We start from the raw sequence: 13,676 nt of genomic DNA, 5'->3' as shown, positions 1-13,676 counted from the left end.
TCAAAAAATAGTTTCCCCCTAGAAACTACAAACGCCGCTTTTTCTCTAAATGTGTAATTCTAGACGTAGCTAATATATAAAATAAATCTTCGTTTCGTTCGGTGGGAATCTCCCAACCATTCGATTTGCATAGTTTTCCCCTCAAAGAAGTTTCAGTGTCAAACCATAGCACATGTCCAGAATTCACAAAGTCCAAGAAAGCCGAACTCACTCTCTATTTCTTCATTTGAAATGTAACGCGTTTTTGATCGAGCCCACTAAACGACCGTCTGAATCCTCCTGCACATTATTCTCGTAGTTGGCTTTGCACGGCTTCCGTGGCTAGTCCGGGTTCTCAAAGTAAAATCCGGGAACGCGCCACGTTCGCCAACTTTTTATAATATAATACACCATCACGAGTGCAACGGATGCACTTTCGACGACAAATTCTTTCAAGGAAGTGATTGAATTTTTTTTCGCTCGGCAAAGAGAAATGTGGCGTTTAAATGTTTGTAGAGTGAGTTGTGATCAACAATTTATTGGAGTTATTATTTTAAAACTCAATTTATTTTGTCAACAGTAATTAATTTGAATGTTTAATTTTAAAGCGCAAATCTATAGTGTCGCACTTGCAATAATGATCCGATAATATTTCCATCAATTTTTGATATTTGGCGTGGCGTGAACGGTGGTAATACCCGACGAACATTTCAATTATTCCCATAAGCTCGTCGAAGGGACACAAGTGTCTGTAGCACGGCGATATTCCTTGATATTTCAATTATTACGCAAGATTTGCTAATCGGATCTTCCGGCTGCCCGAACTCCTGTAGACGATGCTGTCGTAATGTTCCCTAATGTTGTTCCCCCGAGATTACTGTTGGAGAAGAGATTATAACGCAATCAAAATACAGGCTGGCTCATATGACATTGTTGACTCGGAAACATCCAAAACTGCAATTAGACATATTACGCGAATTTAATAACGCGATAAAGTCGAAATGACCAGAACGTTCAAACACTTGTCGATAACCGTATCGAGGAGCATTTGGTGGATATTTCTAATTGCGGTTAACCGAAAATATTTATTAATAAAATATTTATTCGGCATATGCTTCAACAATTGTTGTAAAAATAAAAATCCCTATGAACATATGTATCGTGCAAATTACATTATGGCCATGTCACGTTGGCATTCAAATAACTTATTTAATTAAATCATGTTCATTTGATTGTCATAATTTAATTTTCTCGGCTGATATTCTCGACCCTCTCGAATGATGCGAAATGCCATTCGTATAAATAAGCGACATATGTTGATTGAGTGTAATAACTGGTATTGCTTCGTGTATACATTGACTTGATGATAAACCCCCACAATTGCGTACTCGAGTGCTAATTAATTTGTTTTATTGTTATTTTCTAATTGTGGTACAGTTTTGTAGCGAATTCATTAATGCAGATTATTAGTTTTGGGTTTACAACGGTTTACAAGTTAGCGCTCGGGTTTAAGAGCTCTTCCACTATCATTTGCAAATTTACGAATCATTGGCGGCTTTTTACAAACACCACTTAAACCTTTTAAAACAAATGCAGAAATCTCGTCAGAATGTAGCTAACATTTTTTATCAAAAATGCTTAAATAATAATTTAATTGCAAAATAATTTTATCATGTAACATATGTATACTATATAATTCCAACGAAATCGTTCATTGTATCATATTATTCTACAAGCCTGTTATGAAGCCCATTATTCATAAAGATGAGATTTGTGACACAAGCGAGCTTACGAGCGAGTGAAGTAAATCAACCAAGTGAATAAAGACCACAACATGCAAGTGTAATGCTATGCTTTATCTACAACCGTTTAACTGAAATAGGCATAACAAATTTTTATCAATAAAAAATATATAAAAAAAATAAAAACATACAAATCACAAAACAGTGATTGTGATGATGATGACTATGTCGTAGAATTTTAAGTAAAGCCTACAAAATTTACTACACGCAATGATAAAAAATATTAAATTCTTTGACAGACTAATTTTTCTTCAAAGAACGGAACTTGTTTTTGTCCAAAGTTTTAATATGTGCATTGTTCAGAAGGTATGATAAAAATAAAAACACAAAAATTAACCGAATGGAATGATATAAGTTGACATTTCATTTCACGGCGCACTTCGCCTCTTGTTTTACTATAGTCATTATTAAATGGATTTTAGCCAATTAGGGCCAATGAATTTTATTATTGCGTCGAACCTAATTATAGTCATCATTATTTGTCTAAAAGCGACCATGTTACAAGCGAATTATTTGATAATCGTAGATAAAAAAAATAATTTAGCTCTATGTTCTGAGTAATTCATTATTATTATTTAATTTATTTAATAACAATGCTGTACGCTACATACAGTTGCTTGACATTTATATAAAAAATAACTCAAATAATAAACATCTAACATACAAAAGGTAAAAAATCCGCAAAATATTAGAGCAAGCGAGAAATTTAAAATAATCCAAAAGGTTTAAAAAATCTTCCAAAAACATCTTAAAAACAACCCCTAAATCAAGAAATTTTGAAAGATTAAAAGAATTCAGTTTAAATTATCTAAACGTAAATGTAGAATTTAAAAAACTAAAAAACCTAAAAGCTGGGTACAATGCTTTCAAATTTCTAAATAGTAAAAATTAAGAAGTACTAAAAATACAATAATTATAAAGAACTTCGAGAATTAAAGTATAAAACTACATATTCAAATTAGTAAATACATAGTTGAAATTTTCTGAGGCTGCACGTTTATTATGACAAAAAAATGTTCATGTGTCGATTACTCATTTTTCGAAATCTCCGAAGTCTTTTCCCGGATTCCGAAAAATCCCTGGAATTCAGTTCAATTTATATTAATTTGTTACTGTTTATATACAATAGATTCAATTGCATTATTTTGTTGGTATTAAATATATTGTGAATTTTTAGTTGAAGTCAATTTTTCAACTATTTTGCATTTATTTTGCAATTGTTTCCCGCATGCAAATTCATAACTAAGACTTATTACATGATAATTATTATTTAGAACTGTTATTTTATCACAAACGAAATTTTGTTTGGTCATCATTTAAAAAGATTTTTGACTAGTTTAAGAAAATCCGTCGTTTTATTTACTTTAGAACAAAAATATTTATTGTGACTGTAAGAATAAAAAACAAGTTAAGTTTCAAAACATCAAAAGGGCATTAAAAAACTTTTGTTTAGTCGACGAATAAAAAACAGACGCAGTTGCAAGCAAACAGAATTAAAAATAAAGAACATCAATTCGAGGAATTGTGCGTGGCGGACAATAATAGGCACGCCAGTTTTAATTTTTTTTTCTGCTCTCTAAAGTTAAATATCTCTGTACCAGAATTGAAATTAATTATTCCAAGACACATCCAAGTCCCAATGCACCCACCCACTCTGGTCCGAAGCGTTCGGACCAAAGTTCGTAGGAGTATAATTCATCACTTGCGCCCGGTTCATCTTTTACGTCAAATGTGAAATTTCATAAATCAAGCGGGAGACATCAAGCGGGGACAACAAGACTCGCGCCTCCAAAGCGAAGGGAAAGGGCCTAAGCCCGACACGACTCGTTGCTTCTAATTATGCACGCAAAGATTTCTCGCTTAATTTAGTCCTACCGGTTCCAGAGTTCGCATTTCCCTAACTCATTCCACTCGCGAACTTCCTCAGGAGACGCTCCTTAGACTGGGAAACTTTACCAGTAGGAATTTCCATGCTTTTCACAGTCTGACTTCCAAGGAAAATGTCGCCATGGAAACGGGCTCGAGTAGGGGAGCGCCATTTTGTCCCCGACTCCGGAGTTAGCGAAAGCGCCACAAATTTATATCTGCCTCATCCAGGGCTCAAAAGAGATCATTACCAAAGCTTTCTACTCAATTGCGGATCGCCCGGAGTTTGATCTATTTGTCGTCGCTCTTTACCTGACTACTCACTGTCGTCTTTATTATTTTATATGATTTCTCAGGATTTTTTCTCTTTCTTACGGGATCTCGAGAGTAAATGGACAATCTCGTAATTCCGATTTTTTTCCGTTATTGAAATTATACCAAGTTTTTCTCTAAAACAATGCATCTAAAAAAAACAGCATAAAAATGAAATTAATCGCACAGAAATATAGGTGAAGTAGCTGAAGAAAACAGCGGGTGAGGCAATAAAGAAGAATTATTAAGGAAACCCATGAGCCAACAAATCCAGTCAGAGTTGGCGGCACAAGTTGAGGGATCAATGGCTCAAGATGCCGCCTCCGAAGATGGACTGCTTCTTCATTTACAATCATTAAAGTGAAAGTGCTTCTTGAAGTATTTTTCTTTCGACATAGAAAACATTTTGTAATTGTTTTACAAAGCATAATTATCAAATTGCTACGAGCAATTTAATTGAGAAAAGTATGCAAGTTAAATTCTGAGTTGGTCGTTGCCATCTGTGTTCAAGCCTTCAAACTAGAGGCGCGAAGAACCGGTATAAAAACATGGCCTTGTGCCATCTGATGGCGGATAGACCAACTTTCAATGCGGTTCTTTCACAGGAAGCGATTATTTTTTATGGCTTTTGTTGTGCTAAAATTTGGGGCACATGGGCAGAACAAAATACGTTAAAAAATTACCTTAAATATAAAAAGCCCTAGACTAAAGACGCACACCTGTTTTGAATCTCCAAGTTTGTATTTTTTTAATACCTAATTCTAACTGGTATTATAAGACTTTTTCACTGATTTTCACTGATCAATTATAAAACTTGACTATTTTCGAGTAGCATTTAAAGGGCACAACCAGTGTAAAATTTTGAGAAAATCGATTAATCTGTTTCGCATATTTCGATAGTCTATAATACTTTTAAAAGTAACATTCAAAAATTTTAAATAAATATTCTACAAATTTGCTAACTCAAAAGCAAATCATTCGATCGCCTTGAAATTTTTTTGTTTTATTTTGTATTTGTTTTCTGAACGATGACCCTCCAGTTTTTTGATCGCATAAAAAATATAATTTTGGCGAGCCAAAAATCATCAAATTTTTGAGCAAAATTCGACATTTTGTCAAATTTCAAAATTTCTCCACTATCAAAAGCCATCGTATGAAAAATATCTTCTAGTTGAATAATCTTTTCATTTTTTACCTCGGCCAGAATTAAATATTTTCATCTGAAAATTTCAATTTTTCTTTTGTTTGTGTAAAAATATATCCTCCAAATTTGAAAACATTTCATGCAGTAGTTTTCTTTAAAAAAAAAATCAAAAATATTTTTTTAACGGTCACACTAGCAATTATTTCGGATTTTTCTATTTATTGGACTCTGCTCTACTCTTTCAATCCTTCAGGCCTGCATTAAATCCTTTGACTTTTGTAGATCTTCTTTATATTTTTCTAGATTCTTGCTTTTACTTTCTTAAGGGAATTTAGATCGGAATAATAACTCATCAGCGACATGTGAATACGTTAAATAATAAACTTCATCCTTCATCATAAACGTACATTAAAGTTAATGACTCATAAATAACTCAAATGCGAAAGTTAACAAATACAAATTTTTAAAAAAAAATTGATGAACAATTATTTACAGTTCATAGAAATTATTGATTTTAGATGAGTTGAACTAACTTTCTCATAGACATTCTAATTATAAATTAAAAGGTAAGACAATACGATCCACAAGTGACCTTATTGTTAAATCAGGAACAATATTTCCATTCATTTACGAAAACTTATTATTCTTTTGTGTGTTAAAAGAGATTTGAATACTAGTAAAAAGAAGTGTAGAGTTCTATTTTCCTTCCTTCTTAAATTGTAAATAGTAATAAACAGATTTCGAAATTGTCGTTCAGGTGACCACCACTTTCCTTTATTACCGTTTTGATAACAATAATTGTAGATCCACAATAGTACTCAGATTATCTAATTGTATAGATAATCTGCTAATGTACAATTAATGGGTTCAACAGAGCAAAAGGTAGCAAAATCAAAAAATAATTCCTGTTGATTAAAATGTAATTTTACAAAACAATGAACAGATCGTAAATCAAATTTTACTACAATCAATTAAAAAAAATGTAATAAACGTAATAAATATTTAGTTACATTACCCAACGTCATATCAAAGTGGTATGACTAGTACAAGCATGATTAAATCTATACTCCAAATAAATCATTCCGGTGCAATGCCAGTAATACAAAGCACCTAATACCAAAATGTGCCACCACTGATGAGAATGTCCAAAGTAGTCGAACTTCCCAGAGCAAAACCTCTCAGGTACTTTAGTAATGTAAATAAAGAAGGCAACTCCTGATATCACATACATTCCCACAACTCTCGGGAAAAGAAGCTAAAATCAAAAATTCTTTCACATTATTTTAAAAGGGTTTTTAACATACGCAAACGATGGGGCTCTCAAACCAACCCATATGAATAGCCCAGTGTAAAGTCGGCACAACTCCATAAGCGGCCCATCCGACGAAAACTAACATTTTTACATTGGAATTGATGTTGAAGCTTGGAACATGCAACAACATCGCGATAGTGAAGATGACAGTTACTGTGAAAACATAAAATTTCAAATATCCGGGATCGCACCAGAAAGCGTAATAAATTCCCGATGTGTAAATAGCGAGCAGGGACATAGCTATTCCGAATAAATCAAAAGAGAGGAAGACGTCGAAATCACGAGCGGATCTGCAGGAAAAAGTGTGATATAACGACGATAATAACATGCAAATCTGAAACAAATCTGATTAGCTCCGTTTCTTCTAGACGCTATTTATGTATACCTGGAAACATAGTAAAACAAATCCAACAATAAGTTTGTCTGAAAAGTGAGCATACACATCTAAAGACGCAAAGTCGCGAATTGAGGCTGCTAAGAATAAAACAAAACCGAAAATATGTGACCATATATTGATTGTCTCATTCGTCCACCAGAATATGCTAGAAAAAACAAAGTCAATTAGAAGAAATTGCTGGTGGGAGTCTCACCTCTCTATACATTGTTGTGTGTTCAGAATCCCTCGGTACCCAGAAAGAATGAAATTATTGTGTTTGATGAAGTCAGGGGCCTCTTTAAAACTGCAGAGTTTTTTTTCCTGCTGAAAATAAACGTCCCCTGTATTTTCCGAGTCAGTCATTTTTTTCTTCCTTTTGTCTGTCCCTACTCGCTTAATGAGTCCCGTCACAAAATCTCCTGCATAATCACAGTCCTGCAACAATAGGGAGAGGTAAGACGCATTGCGCCTGCAGGAGCGCTAGTTCCTGCGCCTCCTGCAACCCTGGTAAACGTGTGCAGGAAGCGACACTGACGCCACAAGACTGACAATTGACAGACGCTGTCTCAGTAAATAAATAACTGCATAAATTCTTAATAATCATCATCGATTGAGTTCATACCGCTGATCTTCTGTTCCCCGCATTGGAAAAAGCTTGCGAAGAAGAGAAACTACGTCATGTACAGACCCACAAAAATTCTTTTCAATAAGAAAACAGGACTAGTGAAAGCATTTCCTGCAGTCCTGCTACACGCAAAGTTCATTTGAGCAAGGTAAAAACCATCAATTTGTGATTCAACATCATTGCGAAAAAACAGGAAACATACATTGCTTCGAAAATGTCGTTAGTACGATTTGCTAGTTAATCATAACAATTGGATAACCTTGAACCGATGAAGAAATTGTAAAGTAGACCGAAACATTGACACAGAAAAAATTTACATAACATCACTTTGAATGCATAGTCGGTTCTTATTGCATGTGTAATCAAATTTGAAGATTCGATTCTTTGTTTGGAGAAAGTGTCAATAAAAACATTCACATTTTCATAAAATGCCCTCCCTCTGCTTTCTCTCTTCGTTTTTTTTTGCTAAGAAAGCAGGTTCCGTTTGAAGTGGGTCACTATGATCAGAAAATCGTCTTGAACCTGCAAGTGCCAGTCTCATGGTCTCAGGAATTGAACATTGTTCCTTCATCAGTTGAAATTGCAGTTTAATCAAACTGCATTGAATGCATCCAACTTTCATGTAATTAGAAAGCATGGTTCACTCACCTTATCACTATAACAAGTTTCATTATCATTGTCGTCTGTTTTTGAAACATCGTGCTTCGAAGTTATGGTAACAGTCATAATTTCTGTAAAAGAAAGAAAAGTCAATTTTGGGGGAAAAATAATTTTAGTTGTTTCCTGGCGACCTCGGCGAATTTAGACAAGCGGAAAACAAATTTAAGCGACCTCAATTTGAGACAAATAAAAAATGTCTAGCGGAGTAGTTTTGTTTTTGCTGTAAGAATTTAATAACACATAATATCGCCAGGTCTTGGTTAGCCTAAGTGTTCCACTTTCTCTGAGATGTGTACAATTCACAGCTTGCAAGTTTATAACATTCTAACCAGAAAACGGAAGAATTTTAAATTTCATTAGTTCCGAAGAGTGCACCTCGCGGTATTTGTTTTCATCGCGTTATAGGATTGATTTTTCTTAGATAACTGGGTTATGTCCCCGAGACATTCAGAAGAACAGTTATCCAATAATTACCATGTCGTGTAGCCTATTTTTTCGCAGATGAAATTTTAGCCTTGACATCTCACCTTCACAGTTACCTCAATAAAGAGTATCATCAATAAATTATATTCCCTAAACCAAACAAAATATAAAATTTACAACCTCATTATGTGTGCAAAAACAGGAATATTTCGCTAAACTATAAATTAGTGTTGTAACGAACTACTTTATGGAGTTTCAGTCATGCTTGGCCACAAACATGAATTGGTACCTACAACTAAATTAAAAATTTCTACATAAATACGGAATGGATTTGTATAATTCGTTTTATAAATTAAACGATACGTCGTAACAATTACGTAAGTTGTAATGTATGAGTTTCTCTACAGTTTGAAAATGAAAATTACACTTCTTTGTCGCTAATTATACCCATATTTTGAGACTCTAGAAACTAGAAAGTTCAACAAGAACACAGGAAGCTCGTTAACTATCAAAAATTAATGTGACTCTTAATTAAACCAACTCTAAAACAAACTATTGATTTGTGAAATTATTTAAAATAAGCCGACCTTAGTGGAAACATAAGTTGATGATAATACAATACTTTATCTATAAAACACCTCAAGGTTTACATGGGTAATTTGTGGCCTCACAATAAAGAATTTTGGTTATATTAAACATCCTCCCACATCGATCCATCGTTTGCAAATAATTTAATTAATAATGTCCAGTTAAAAATGTTATTCAACTCTAAAATCTGTTCACGTCACTAAGGAGACATTGTTAGCAACAATTACACTAAATTGGCATATTCAAAACACAATGCTCTAATCTAGCTTAGAATAAAGTGCCGCAAACACGAAGCTACAATTTTTCAAGCTTAATAATCCAATAGAAAATAATTTATTTCCTTCGCTCGTCTGTTCATTTATTTAAATCAATCAGTTTGTGTAAGGACGTGGAAGGACCTATCTTTATTCTTTTATTACACAATCTTTTAATTTCCTTAATATTGACGTACAGGTTTGGAAGGTCAGCTTGTGATGAACTAAATTAAAAAAAACAACACGTGTTGTTTTGATTGTACCTAATAAAAAATAGTGTTACTTACATTTACAAATTTCCTAAAAGGTCTTAAAGAATTTTTTCAAAATATCGCACTTTCTATCACACTGCTGGAAATGCTACGTCCAACATTGGCGCAGGTGCGAGTTGCTGCGCGGTTGGTGAACGACTGAATGAATACCCATCCAAGAAATTTCAATTTCAAAATATTGCGACCTCCTTAACCAAATGCTAGCCTTTATTAATGATCAAATAATAAGTGTTTAGAATTCGGTGTAGAAGAAGAAAACAGTTCACACCAAACTGAGACGTTATGTTGGTTGCGATTATAAAACTGAATAGGTCACTTCTGCTAAAAAATTAATATCTTGTGAGTCAATCGGTGAGGTTCTTTCCAAACTGGTTTAAACATTCGTTAATTTTTTTTTTGTTACATTCATACTAGACCAACAGAAACATTACAAAAAAGGCGCTTTCAGAATTTAATTCATAGTACAGGGTCCGCCAACACTAGTGTCCCGGCCCAAAATTGCTATTAATTATGAAGCTATATATTTTTTTTTTTGTACATGAAGAGGAAACGGAGCGCTACAAACTGATGTGATCAGTTTTAATCTTGTGTTAACCATATGTGAAATAAACGCAAAAAACTACGTTTTTCAAAAATCAAAATGGAGAAAAGAGTGGAAAGGTCAACCTGTCTTGTCCCATTTTTCGTCAAAAGGATAAAAATGATATTAAAATTTGAATTAAACCTGTCTAAATTTTTAGAATTATTTAATATCTCAGTACCACATTTTTTAATTCACATTTTAATATCATTTTCATCCTTTTGGTGAAAAATCGAACAAGACAGGTTGAGTGCCCCACCATTTTCTTCATTTTGATTTTTGAAAACCGTAGTTTTTTGCGTTTATTTCACATATGATTAACACAAGAGTAAAACTGATCACATCAGTTTGTAGCGCTCCGTTTCCTCTTCATGTACAAAAAAAAAATATTTTTATAGCTTGATAATTAATAGCAATTTTGGGCCGGGACACTAGTGTTGGCGGACCCTGTATATGGGTTTCTTAAATTTTGAATAATTAATTGGTCAGGTTTAAAATATTTTGGTCAATTTAAATTAAATAAATTATAAGTAAAATTATTAAGTATAAGAAGAAAAAAAAAAGTGTTTCCGCCCGGGATCGAACCGGGGACCTTCCGCGTGTTAGGCGGATGTGATAACCACTACACCACGGAAACAACTGTCACTATAAAATTCGCTCTTGGTAGATAAATATCAATACATCACGCCAAATTCATTGAATTTGTAACATTCACAATGTATTTTTTATCTTTATAATCATTTTGATACTAAAATAAATAGAATATTCATACCCACAAAAAGAGTATTGCTCTTTTTATTTTGCAGAAATCAGAAATTGTCATTATTATAAAATAGCTATTTTATGCTAATTCATTGCACCAAATTAAATAAAGATTTTCTAGCAACATCGTTGACAAAATTAATTAATTATTTACATAACAGCACGTTTGCCTACATTCCTCAATTCAAAATCTAGCAGATCTGGAAAGTTTGGTGAGGAGACACTTCATCTTCTTCACTTGACTTGAACCTCCACCAACAACAAACAGGTGGTTCTCGTTAAACTTGTTAGATATTACAATAGAAAATAATTATGTACATGCAAAAATTAAGAAATACGAAACCGTGAAAGAAACAAAAGCACCTGTGTCGCAAATGTTTTTTTACTATAAAAGACACTATAGCAATATTTTCATCTTTGTATTTTACACAAAAAATCACTTTTTAAATAACGTGCAGCAAAATCCTCTCGCCCTTAAAAAAACATTTTCCGAAAATCGTCATGAAACAAAAATTTCCTTGCGAATTTACGCGCAGAGAAATAAATTTCCGGTAAAGACATTACAAAGACGATTTTATTTAATTTGCATGGCAACAACTTGTTTGGCAGTAAGCAGTCCACAAATTGACAAATGTCATTTTTGACATTTTTGACCAAATTAAAACACTGATTTAAATTTTTACGATATCCGGAAAAATCAGTAAAATGTCTTACTTGACTTAAACCCTTCGGCTTCAATTCAATTAATCTCATCAGAAATATGACGTTTTTATTATATTTTATTAAAGAAATAAGTACTAAAGTATCAACTTTACTTCACTTTATTTTTTTAGCACATATTTAGTTAAGTTTTTGAATTTTAAAAATAAATCATAAAATATTGAAGCCACAGCTCAAGCAGTGATTCTTACATTGAAAGTCGGTAGAATCTACATTATTTATTATCAATCAGTTTTTGAACCTTAGATGAGCAAAAAAACAAATTTATAACGGAAATTTTAACGCGCGAATTAAAGTTATACCCTACACTTTACACTACAAATAATATAAGAGCCTCAGGACTGATTTTTTTTTTATGTTATTGGTATAGACACTTTTTTATTGCGATAGTTTTGCATGACGTAGGCTAATCAATTCTATACAACAAAAGTAATATATTCGCGTTATGAACTAAAAAGAGCACGAAAACACGGAAACCACAATGAGGTTAATTTCGCACTAACAATTCTTAGGAAAATAATGTACTACATTATTATTATTACAGAAATAAGTAGTTCAAAATTATAAACTGTAATTAAAATTGAAAACTCTTCATGCAATGGTCAAATTACCGGAGAGTTTTTACAAACGTACCACCATATTTTCATGTAATTGTCAGGGTCAAATTTTCTACGTTTTATCAAAAACACGTTTAATTAAAGACGTGTTATTGCACAACTTCATCTTTAGGAAACTTGGCAGCGAATTCTCCAAATAACTCGTGCTATACTGACCTTACAAAACAAGTTTTGTAATTTTTGTTCATTCACAAGAATAATAAAAATAAAGTTTGGGATCTTAAGGTTCTGTCTCGTGTCATCACCCCAAATTTTCGTTTATCAAGGTAGTATTGCTTTGATTGAATTATTTGGAGAAAATTGGAACGCATTATTTAACGTTTAAATAACAGCCTTGCTAGCTTGTCAATTTACGCGAAAACATGATACTCCCAGTGAGAAACAGACTTTTGCAATTTGGAAACAAATAGACAGTTCAATGTTGTTGAATAACTTCCGTACCTTTTACGACGTTACAAAATGCTATTTATTACATATTACTTTGAAATTAAACTTATTTTCTCTTTAATTGATTACCTATTGTAAATTAATAACACAAATTATAATCTAATCCTTTTGATAATGTAAATACAGTAGACTCTCGATTATCCGAATTGTTATTCGAGCAACCTGTGGTTTTGATTACCTGTGGTTGCGATGAAACTGATGGTAGCGCAGTAAACAAAGACAATGAAATCGACATAATTCCAAAAATTTTGAAATTTTTGTGAATTGTACAACAAACAAAAACAATAATAAGTTGATTTTTCGTGTAACATTTTTTATTTCAAACAGTCTTCGCATTATCCGACTTTTTTCTTATCCGTGCAGAGGATAGCTGGTCCACATTAGATCGGTTAATCGAGACTCTACTGTATTTGAATTGGAAGCGATTAAAATTTCGAGTAGTTTCCAAACGGCAAAATTCCGGAAATTTGCTTTAGCCGATAAGAATCAACTGTTACATATTCCTAACTTTAAATTTCAAATTACATATCGTCGGCTTAGGTCGTTAAGTCCATTTTGAATTTTTTTAACCGAGGTCGAGAAATTTTAATTTTTTGCATATTTGTCGTCAGATTTGGGATTTGAAAATTTGGGGAATGAAAATAGATTGTTTCTTAATTCTGAAATAATAACACATAAAAGGATCCAACGCTGTACCATTCTGTTATCCTTTTTATAAACTTCAAAACGCATTTTGTTCAAAAATAGACTTAGCAACTTAACAACCTAAACCGACGATATCGTCGGCTTGGGTCGTTAAGTTGCTAAGCCCATTTTTAATTTTTTTAACCGAGGTCAAGAAATCTTAATTTTTTACATATTTGTCGTCAAATCTGAGATTTGATAATTTGGGGAATAAAAATAAAATGTTTCTTAATTATAAAATAATAACACATAA

At 32.7% G+C, this 13,676-nt stretch overlaps 1 protein-coding gene and 1 non-coding gene across 2 annotated transcripts; both read right to left on the bottom strand.

Annotated features, from left to right (window-relative positions):
- Positions 1-6,005: 6,005 nt before the first annotated feature.
- LOC148172873 (progestin and adipoQ receptor family member 3) lies at positions 6,006-9,768 on the bottom strand. The gene is made up of 6 exons (XM_088038967.1): positions 9,629-9,768; positions 8,065-8,147; positions 7,006-7,226; positions 6,801-6,957; positions 6,408-6,749; positions 6,006-6,358 (listed from the first exon to the last, which is right to left on the bottom strand). The coding sequence occupies exons 2-6, from the start codon at positions 8,140-8,142 to the stop codon at positions 6,125-6,127; spliced, it is 1,032 nt and encodes a 343-aa protein (XP_087895093.1). The 5' UTR covers positions 8,143-8,147; positions 9,629-9,768; the 3' UTR covers positions 6,006-6,124.
- Positions 9,769-10,757: 989 nt separating this feature from the next.
- TRNAV-AAC (transfer RNA valine (anticodon AAC)) lies at positions 10,758-10,830 on the bottom strand. Its single transcript has one exon. It is a non-coding gene; the product is annotated as a tRNA-Val (tRNA).
- Positions 10,831-13,676: the final 2,846 nt, after the last annotated feature.

Source organism: Gnatocerus cornutus, chromosome 6 (assembly GCF_029298725.1).
Source record: "Gnatocerus cornutus isolate USDA-ARS CGAHR chromosome 6, icGnaCorn1.1, whole genome shotgun sequence".
NCBI lineage: Eukaryota > Metazoa > Arthropoda > Insecta > Coleoptera > Tenebrionidae > Gnatocerus > Gnatocerus cornutus.
Note: the sequence above shows the minus strand (reverse complement) of the source record. Positions and strands in the feature narration are given on the sequence as shown.

Excerpts from the sequence above, each read along its gene's own strand:
- LOC148172873 (XM_088038967.1), bottom strand. The coding sequence starts at position 8,142 with ATGACTGTTACCATAACTTCGAAGCACGATGTTTCAAAAACAGACGAC. Across the intron at positions 7,227-8,064 it reads AAACTTGTTATAGTGATAAG|GACTGTGATTATGCAGGAGA; the intron begins GTGAGTGAACCA and ends CTATTGTTGCAG. Across the intron at positions 6,958-7,005 it reads ACACAACAATGTATAGAGAG|CATATTCTGGTGGACGAATG; the intron begins GTGAGACTCCCA and ends TGTTTTTTCTAG.